Here is a 10,087-nt window from a genome sequence, read left to right as displayed (position 1 = left end):
ATTCCTGGTGAGACTGCACTAAAACCCTGGTCAAAAACACCCCTTTGGAGATAAATCCCCATTTCCCATTGCTTCCAATCCAATGTTTAGTCCGTTTAAGATGAGCTATGCTGCTTTTTTAGGGTGCTAACTTTATTTCTCAGACTATCATGTAGGTCTGTATCTGATGCCTTACAGAAACCTAAGTCTGTTACAGTAACACGATTACCTTCATCAGCCAAACTTGTGATCTCAGCAAGCGTGGTTATTCAATAAAACCATATTACTGTGTTTCCTTGCATACAACACACCCTGGAATAAGACCTGCATCTTGCTGTTGAAAGGACAAAAACAACTTTCCCTGTAGTAAGTAACTGCGTAGCAGAAGCAGGGAGTTGAGCTGCTTATTGCTCTGCTTCCTGTGAACCATGTGCAGATCTTATGTTTGCTTTTGCCTGGTAAGCAGCAGAAATTGCTCTTACCGTCTTTCACAGAATCCAAAATGCTTTACCGTGCACAGAATCCAATTTCCAGCAGCTGTTTTGGGGGGAAAAGGTGCATGTTGTATGCAAAAAAAAGTATGGCATTTGCTCTTTTTGAATGTGAAAAAACATTAGCTTCCTGCCAGGCTCCTGCGAATGGCAGCATGGGTAAAAATGAACATTTATGGTCCAGAGAGTTCCTTGGCTAATTCTTTTAATACTCCTACATGCAAATGACCTGTTGCTGCCACTTTTAAAGCATTTAACAATGATGGTTAAACATCCCTCCTACCTACAATGGAAGAGGAAGTGTTTCATTATCCCGGCAGGACGTGACCACAAAACCCAGCTTCCTACTGACTGGAGCAGGGCTCCTCAGCCAGGATGCCACGACACCCTGGGGTGCTGTGAGACCCTTCAAAGGGTGGCACAGGGTGCTGTGCACTAGCAGCACTGTTAGACACAGAAACACCTACACCATTCACAAGGTCAACCCAGAGATTTCAAACAGGGATCTGTAGCATTACGGCTATTTCGCCCAAGTGCATCTTTCTGAGTTCTCTGCAACAGAAGAATTGCTCTAGTGTAATTGCTCAAGAAACAAGTGAAACCTGAGAGAGGGCCTGAAGACTAACGAGGGGGACCTTGAATCTAGAAAAGGTTGAAAACTCGCAGACTAGAGCAGGGGTGTCCAACCCCTCGCCCATGGGCCAGATTCAGTCTCCACGTCATGTAATCCAGTCCATGGGCGTCCCACCAAACTGCAGGGAGGGCCACAGCCCATAGTCCTGCGTGCTAGCTTGGGACTCGGCCCTGATGTATGGAGCCAGGCAGAGGTGACACGAGGCCTGAGAACCTGATCCTGGCATGTGGGACTGGATGGAGGTGGCACAGGGCCCTGGGCCTGATCCCAGCACTCAGGGGCAATCCCATCCAGCCTCCAGACCAGCCCTGTGCCACTCCTGTGGCCCACGGGACCAAGAGGCTGAGTGCCGCTGGGCTAAAGGATGGAGCTGCTTTGTTGAGTTGTGTCTCCCAGGAGGGGGAAGAGGCACCTACTTGAGCTTCAGTTCCCGGGTCTGCTCGTTTTGGGCCTCCTCCAGGTCCTGCCGCACTCGGATGTACTCATCGTGCTGGTCCTGGATCTCCGCCTTCACGGCCTGCAGCTTGGCGTACAGCTGGGACACCGAGAACAAGACACTCTGTTAATGTCTGGCCATGAAGGCTGATGCGGGGATGTGGCCCGGGGTCCCCTCCCTGCCACACTGGAGCCTGCTGTGCCTCAGTGGGTCTTCCAGGCAGCGAGGGCAAGCTTTCCCAGCCTCCCTTTCCAGGAGCCGCACCTCTGCCGAAACGGGGAGAGCCTCAGCCGGCATCGTGTGGATCCAGACCAGCCGCAGCGCGAGCACAGTCAGCTCCTGCACTGAGGGACCTGAACGAGCCGCGGAGGTGACCCTGGACACAACGGTTCAAGCCCAGCACCGTGCACTCCGGTGGCATCGTGCCACAACGTGACGTCCTGGCTCTGTGGCAGCCAGGATACAGTAAGAGCTGCTACACATCCTGCAAATGCTTAGCCGGCAGGAAGCACAATGACCCCACGCCCATGCAGCCTTCCCACCCACTTTGGCAAAGGCCAGCTGCAGACGCACCTGGAAATGCCATTGACACCCCCCCACACGCCCCTCACCTTCTTCAGCTTTTTGGTTTTGATCTCCACTTCCTGCTGCAGGGACGTGTAGGTCTCCCGCAGCTCCATGGTCTCCTCGTCCCGCAGCAGCATCTCCTGCTGCATCTCCCGCTCCCGACGCTTCTGCAGCAGGAAAAACCCAAAGCGCAGCTAAGCCAGGAGGGACCGGAGCAAGGCAGCCCGGCTGAGGAACCCAGCTGGCAAAGCATGGAGGACTAAACAGCCATGGGGTTGTCTCTCTCACCCCTGGGGAAATCGGATGTGGAGCCCGTGTTTCTCCATGGCTGGTTTGACTTGTGCCCAGGTCTGCAGTGAATGAAAGCTGTCATCTGATGTGCACTGCTGGCCTTCTTTTGGGGGGAAACGTCCCAAATGTAGCAACCGCTGCCACAACCGGCAGCTCCTTAGTGTCAGAGACTTGGTTTATCTGGATGTGGTCTCTGCAGCCCAGGGAACCCCCAGCATCCTTGCTACGCTGGGATTAACTAGACTCACATCCCTCGTATGGAGACGCCATCCCTATAGGGGTGTCCAGTCTGCCCATCCCTGCAAGCATGTCCCAGGGCACCATGGACGGGGCTGCGCTCCAGCAGGACACGGCTCTCTCCTCTGGGCTGAAGTCCACCCTGTTTGTCACAGGGGCTTTGCAGCGGGCCTGTCACTGCAGGATTGGGGCAAATTCCAAGGGGAGTTGGACTGAGTTTGGCAACTCCTTTTCTAATGGGCTACCTAAATACATCACTCCGGGATTCAGAGCTGCTTCTGTTGTCAAAGGCACCGAGAATCTGCGACACATCCTATAAACATGCACTGTCTGTCTGGTCTGTCTGCGACACATCCTATAAACATGCCCTGTCTGTCGGGTCTGTCTGCGACACATCCTATATACATGCTCTGTCTGTCTGGTCTGGCTGCGACACATCCTATAAACATGCCCTGTCTGTCGGGTCTGTCTGCGACACATCCTATATACATGCTCTGTCTGTCTGGTCTGGCTGCGACACATCCTATAAACATGCCCTGTCTGTCGGGTCTGTCTGCGACACATCCTATATACATGCTCTGTCTGTCTGGTCTGGCTGCGACACATCCTATAAACATGCCCTGTCTGTCGGGTCTGTCTGCGACACATCCTATATACATGCTCTGTCTGTCTGGTCTGGCTGCGACACATCCTATAAACATGCCCTGTCTGTCGGGTCTGTCTGCGACACATCCTATATACATGCTCTGTCTGTCTGGTCTGGCTGCGACACATCCTATAAACATGCCCTGTCTGTCGGGTCTGTCTGCGACACATCCTATATACATGCTCTGTCTGTCTGGTCTGGCTGCGACACATCCTATAAACATGCCCTGTCTGTCGGGTCTGTCTGCGACACATCCTATATACATGCTCTGTCTGTCTGGTCTGGCTGCGACACATCCTATAAACATGCCCTGTCTGTCGGGTCTGTCTGCGACACATCCTATATACATGCTCTGTCTGTCTGGTCTGGCTGCGACACATCCTATAAACATGCCCTGTCTGTCGGGTCTGTCTGCGACACATCCTATATACATGCTCTGTCTGTCTGGTCTGGCTGCGACACATCCTATAAACATGCCCTGTCTGTCGGGTCTGTCTGCGACACATCCTATATACATGCTCTGTCTGTCTGGTCTGGCTGCGACACATCCTATAAACATGCCCTGTCTGTCGGGTCTGTCTGCGACACATCCTATATACATGCTCTGTCTGTCTGGTCTGGCTGCGACACATCCTATAAACATGCCCTGTCTGTCGGGTCTGTCTGCGACACATCCTATATACATGCTCTGTCTGTCTGGTCTGGCTGCGACACATCCTATAAACATGCCCTGTCTGTCGGGTCTGTCTGCGACACATCCTATATACATGCTCTGTCTGTCTGGTCTGGCTGCGACACATCCTATAAACATGCCCTGTCTGTCGGGTCTGTCTGCGACACATCCTATATACATGCTCTGTCTGTCTGGTCTGGCTGCGACACATCCTATAAACATGCCCTGTCTGTCGGGTCTGTCTGCGACACATCCTATATACATGCTCTGTCTGTCTGGTCTGGCTGCGACACATCCTATAAACATGCCCTGTCTGTCGGGTCTGTCTGCGACACATCCTATATACATGCTCTGTCTGTCTGGTCTGGCTGCGACACATCCTATAAACATGCCCTGTCTGTCGGGTCTGTCTGCGACACATCCTATATACATGCTCTGTCTGTCTGGTCTGGCTGCGACACATCCTATAAACATGCCCTGTCTGTCGGGTCTGTCTGCGACACATCCTATATACATGCTCTGTCTGTCTGGTCTGGCTGCGACACATCCTATAAACATGCCCTGTCTGTCGGGTCTGTCTGCGACACATCCTATATACATGCTCTGTCTGTCTGGTCTGGCTGCGACACATCCTATAAACATGCCCTGTCTGTCGGGTCTGTCTGCGACACATCCTATATACATGCTCTGTCTGTCTGGTCTGGCTGCGACACATCCTATAAACATGCCCTGTCTGTCTGGTCTGTCTGCGCCACATCCTATAAACATGCTCTGTCTGTCTGGTCTGTCTGCAACACATCCTATAAACATGCGATGTCTGTCTGGTCTGTCTGCGACACATCCTATAAACATGCGCTGTCTGTCTGGTCTGTCTGCAAAACATCCTATAAACATGCAATGTCTGTCTGGTCTGTCTGTGACACATCCTATAAACATGCACTGTCTGTCTGGTCTGTCTGCGACACATGCTATAAACACGCAATGTCTGTCTGGTCTGTCTGGTACATCAGATAAACACGCGACGTCTCTCTGTGAAACATCATATAAACATACGGTATTTGTCTGGTCTGTCTGCGACACATCCTATAAACACGCAATGTCTGTCTGGTCTGTCTGGTACATCAGATAAACACGCGACGTCTCTCTGTGAAACATCATATAAACATACGGTATTTGTCTGGTCTGTCTGCGAAACATGATATAAACATGCGATGTCTGTCTGTCTGTCCATCCAGAGCTGGCTCCGGCCTACTGGACAGACAGTTGCTGACACCCAGGACAAGGTCGGCATCAGTCTTTGGGGACCCTGACCTGGTGCCAGTCCACTCAAGCCACCCATGAAGTTGAGCCTTTACCTGCTCTGCTATCTCCTGCCTCTTCAGCTCCAGCATCTTCTGCTGCTCGTTGGTGTGGTCCATGATGTTCCTCCCTCCGATGAGCAGCTTGCTCTCCATCGCCTGGGGAAGAAAGGTGCTGGGGGAGTCAGACCGCCTCCCAGACACGTGCGCGTGGGGAAGGAGCAGAGGGCCAGGAGCCAGGCCGGCTCTCAGAGCAAGCAGCGGGGAAGACCTCAGCAGGTGCGCCAGCCTGACCTGCCCCGCTGCCCAGCTGCAAGGGAGCAATCACGGTCTGGGCCTGTCTGCTTGCAGCCATTGCAGCTCCTGCAGACATCCCCAGACTAGGCCAGCTGGCTTGGGCACGACAGCAAGGGCCAAGCCCCAGGTATTTCCGCCATGCCCCGAGCAGCCCACACTGAGCCGTATTGCTATCACGGCACCACGACAAGCAGCACCCAGGGCAGCCGAATGCCAGCTGGGGCGTGCTGATGTTCGCTGGAGTCACTGCTGTGACTGCGATGGGCACGGTGCGCAGGCACTGACCGGATCCACGGCTTGCACAACGCCAACTGTCTGAAGGGGCAGTGGTGGTCCCCAGCACCAGCTCGCCGGCACAGACCGGTCGGCTGGGACCTGGAATGAGGTGTCACCATCCTCCAGCTCTTTCCAGCTGCAAAGTGCTCTACCAACCTCTCCCCAGGAACCCTCCCAGCACTGCCCCACTCCCTGTCTCTGTCACACAAATGTCCACATAGGGGAAACTGAGGCACGGAGGGGTAAAGGCCTGGGGTGGTTTTAAAAGTGCCTAAGTGACAACAAGTTCATGTCCTTCTGCCAGGCTACAGGGCAGGACAGTCCCGTGGATGCAGTCGAAAGCCCCTCCCAAAGCGCTCAGAAGTGGCCTTGGATTTGGGATGCCTGTGGGAACCGAGACCCTCAATGCCTCGGAGCGTTTGGGCCTCATCACCATCCTCCGGCCCCACTGAGGTCCGCTGCAGTCCTGGGTGCTGGGCCCAGTGTGCAGCGCGGTCCCGAGAGGGCTTCGAAACCAGCCGCTGGCTTTGAGGACCGCAGCCGAAGCAAGCCAGTCGGTGCTGGGCTGAGGCAGAGGAAATCTATGAATCTAAAGGACGTGGAGCAACGGGTTCAAACGGGGGCAAAAGAGATGTAGACGAGATCTGGGGGGAAAGGCCCCAGGTGTGCGGGCAGCGAGGCAGCGAGAGCTTGCCCCACGCAGGGCTGGCGTCTCCTTCCCGGCGGGTCCCAAACGGAGCCTGGAGAAGCACTACACGGGGCTGGGATAGTTGCAGCCGCCAGCCTTGGTGCAGGGGCTGGACCCGATGCCCCTTGCGGTCCCTTCCTGCCCTGGGATCCTGTGACCAGAGCCCGGGACTCTCTGGGCCTCACAGAAATCATTTCCACTACATCTGTCCAGGGCTGGATGTGGCCCAGGGCCACGGGGTCTGGGACCCGTGGACACCACCGTGACAAAGGGGCCCAGTGGGAAAGGGTAATTAGGTGCGTTACGGCACAGCCACAGCAGGTCACGGGTGGCGCTACCGGGGCTTTCTCCTTTCTTTGCAACAGAAGAATCGCTCTGAGATTTGCCCACGGTCAAAAAACAAGGGACGACGAAGAGCTGGCGTTTGCCGAAGGGGCTGGAGGCTAACGAGCAGGACCTTGAGTATGAGAAGGTTGAAGACCGCTGCTCCAGGGCTAACGAGGCCTGACACGTCTGTCACTGGTTCTGGCCGTGGGCCAGGCTGGGGTGTTTTCCCCGGGGTCCTGCTCCAGCCTGGCTTGCTAATCACCTCCTGCCTTAGGTCTGTCCCCGAGGAGCGGCCCCAGACCTGCAAACCAGGACACTAAGCACGCTGCCTGCCACCCCGAGGGCCACGGATAACTTGGGACGGACCCTTCTCTGCTGACGTGATGGCTTGGCATGACCAGCCCCGGGAGGGAGTCTTAAAAGCACGGGGAACGAACGAGAGACTCCCCAGTAATGAACCGGCAGCCCACCTGAGACGCAGAGCCCCTGAATGGCACCAGGGCCGTAGCCCAGGGGCACCCGTGCACTGTCCTTAGCAGCCTCGCAGCACAGCTGCCTGAGGGCAAAGCCAGCGAGAAACGGAGGGGCCGGGGCAGGGAACGGGGCCCCAAGAGCCCATTACGAGAGGATCCGTCGCCTTGCCCCCTCGAGTCCACCTCTCGCTGCCCCGCGGGGGAGAAGGGTCATGGGAGGGCCCCGTGGTGCAGCAAAGAGGCCCAGCATTGTGCGGCACATCTGCAAAATGCGGCCACCTCTGAGGTGGAACGTAGGCGCCACATACAAGCAGCCGTAGGGAGGGGAGACGAGCTCCCACATGGGGAAGGGCAGAGAGGCAGCGATGGGATCGGCTCAGTGGCATACGGGCCAGGCCGTGGGGCTAAGACCCCGTGCAAAGCCCGCGCGGGGCGATGACCGGACCCAGTTCGTTGCGACTGCGTTGCTTAGCTGGGTGCATGCACGACGCTGCAGTGAGCTTGCGGGGGCTCGCCGGCCTTGCTGGCCGAGGCCAGCACGGGGCAGCGGGGGCAGTGCCCTGGCAGCAGAGCACGGCGGGACCCTTGGTGCAGGGGGAGGCAGCTGGTAGCAGCGAGGGCCGTCAGGGCCCACGGGGCTGGGATGCAGAAGCAGACGCGGGGGGGCTGGGGAACAATGTCCCGTTGTGCGTCTGCGTCAGCCTCAGGCCCGCTGGGGACACGGCCCGGAGGCGCTGGCGCGGGGCCAGGCGCCTTCTCCTCCTTCTTCCTTCCGCGCAGCTGCTGAGCTCGGGGGGCACAGCCGGATGCCGGGCAGCTGCCGGACAGGGGGGCATGGGGCGCGTGGCCTGTCTGTCCCACGGGGCCGGGGGGGGGCACGCTCTCCATGCTGAGCGAGCACCCTGCAGGCGGCCAGGCCTGATGCCGGGGGTTGCTTTGTGGGTGGGGAAACTGAGTCGCAGGGACAGGCAAGATGCACGCAGACCTCGCTAGGGCCAAGCTCGTGCTGTGGTCTCAGCTTCCCTCCATCTCCTTCCTTCCGCAGGCCCCGAATGGTCTGGGGAGGGGGCTTTCCTGGGGGGCTGGTGGGAAGGACGGCACCGGAGCAGCCCGGGAGCAGGGGACGAACGGGAAGTGACTCACTGCGTCCACAGAAACGCCCTGCACCAGACGAGCCCCGCCACACAAATGACACCCCTGTGCCCCCCCGTACGGCCCTCCCCCATGCACTCTGCCCCCTTTTCACCCCCCACCCGTGCTGCTGTACCCCTGTGCAGTACCGCTGGCCAGGGCACCTTGCATAGGCTGGGAGGCATGGGGGTCTGAGGGGGAGGTTCCTCCTGCCCCTGCCCCCTCCGCAGCCCCTGCACCTGGGGGGGGCACTGGGGCCAGACCAGCCGGCCCCTTGCTGTGTCTCCTAGGGGGCATCACCTTGCCCACGCCTGCTCCCCGGAGACGCCTGCCCACTTCCCTCCCCATGGCCTGACTGCAGCCGCCCGCTGGCACCTCTCCCCCGCTCACCCCGGAGCCAAAGCGAGTGCAATTAGCAGGATTCGTTATACCTGCAGGGCGTGGGCCAGACCAGGGACCTCTGCATGCCGGCGGCACTCTGCCGCTGGGCGAGGAAAGGCCCCTCTCTGAGCGAGGTCCTCTGCCCTGAGCCCTGGGGAGCAGGAAGGAGACACTGTGTGTGCATGGGTGTGTGTATGTGAGAGTGTGGCTCTGTGTGAGCAATGTGTGTGTGCATGTGTGCATAGGTGTGTGTACATGAGAGTATGACTATGTGAGCAATGTGTGTCTGTGTGAGTGTAAGCATTATTTGTGTGTGCATGTGTGCGTATGTCCATATGTGAGCATCGTCTGTGTGGGTATTCACGTAGCTCTGTGCAAGCATTTTCTGTGCACATGTATCAGTGTGAACCTGACCTATGTGCAAGTGCATCAGTGTGGTTCTGCCTGAGTGCTGCATGTGTGTGTCACTAGTAATGAGAGTGCTTTATGTGCGTCAGTGTGGCACCATGTAAGCACTATACATGTGCATGGGTGTGTGTATGTGAATGCACCTCTGTAGGAGCCCTGTGTGTGTGAGTGTAAGCATCATCTGTGTGTGCGTGTAAGCACAATTTGTGTGTGCATGCATGCATGCGTGTGTGTGTGTGTGCGTGTGCATGTGGCTCTGCAGGAGCCCTGCCTGCATGCTGTGCATCGCCGTGGCTCAGCGAGCACCATCTCGCCCCACATCCCCTTCTCCCTTGGCGCCTCCGTGACGGAGCGTGCGTCTGCTGCCGTCTAGGTGTGTCAGTGTGTCACGGGAAAATAGGGCACGCGGCCCGTGGGCTCTCCCTGGCACAGCCGCATGGCCGCCATCCTCCCTTTCCCCCCTGCCGAGGAGGGGGCTTCACATAGGTGTCCCCGGGGGGGTGGCCGGTAACATGCCTGGCAGGGGGGTGCATATACACACGTACGTGTGTGTGTGTGTGTGCATGTGTGCATGCGGGGGAGAGATCTTGGGCAGCTCCTCTCCCAGGGGCTCCCCGTTGTCACCTTCTGCCCCACGGCCAGAGATGCACAGAGCAGCGGGGGTGTTACCTGCCCCCCTCCAGCTGGGGGTCTTGGCCCCCCAACATCCTCCCTGGGAAGGCCCAGGATAAGCCGCCCCCTCGCCCAGCAGCCAGGGCCTGCTCCCCGCCCCGGGACGCCCGCCCGTGTCCGCATCCGCCTGCGCGGCTCACACGGCCAGGGGCAGACGACGCTGCTAATTAGCAGCTGGCCCA

General features: G+C 57.7%; 1 protein-coding gene across 2 annotated transcripts in view; it reads right to left on the bottom strand.

Annotated features, from left to right (window-relative positions):
* Positions 1-10,087, bottom strand: part of KIF3C (kinesin family member 3C) — a 40,232-nt gene that overhangs the window by 10,502 nt on the left and 19,643 nt on the right. For both annotated transcript variants that reach the window (XM_025214142.1, XM_006032380.2), the window contains exons 2-4: positions 5,310-5,411; positions 2,152-2,274; positions 1,521-1,639 (exon numbers count right to left, since the gene is read on the bottom strand). In XM_025214142.1, coding sequence (XP_025069927.1) covers positions 1,521-1,639; positions 2,152-2,274; positions 5,310-5,411 — 344 coding nt within the window. The remainder of the gene's footprint in view (positions 1-1,520; positions 1,640-2,151; positions 2,275-5,309; positions 5,412-10,087) is intronic.

Source organism: Alligator sinensis, unplaced genomic scaffold (genome assembly GCF_000455745.1).
Source record: "Alligator sinensis unplaced genomic scaffold, ASM45574v1 scaffold8_1, whole genome shotgun sequence".
NCBI lineage: Eukaryota > Metazoa > Chordata > Crocodylia > Alligatoridae > Alligator > Alligator sinensis.
This window is presented reverse-complemented; position numbering and strand designations above follow the sequence as displayed.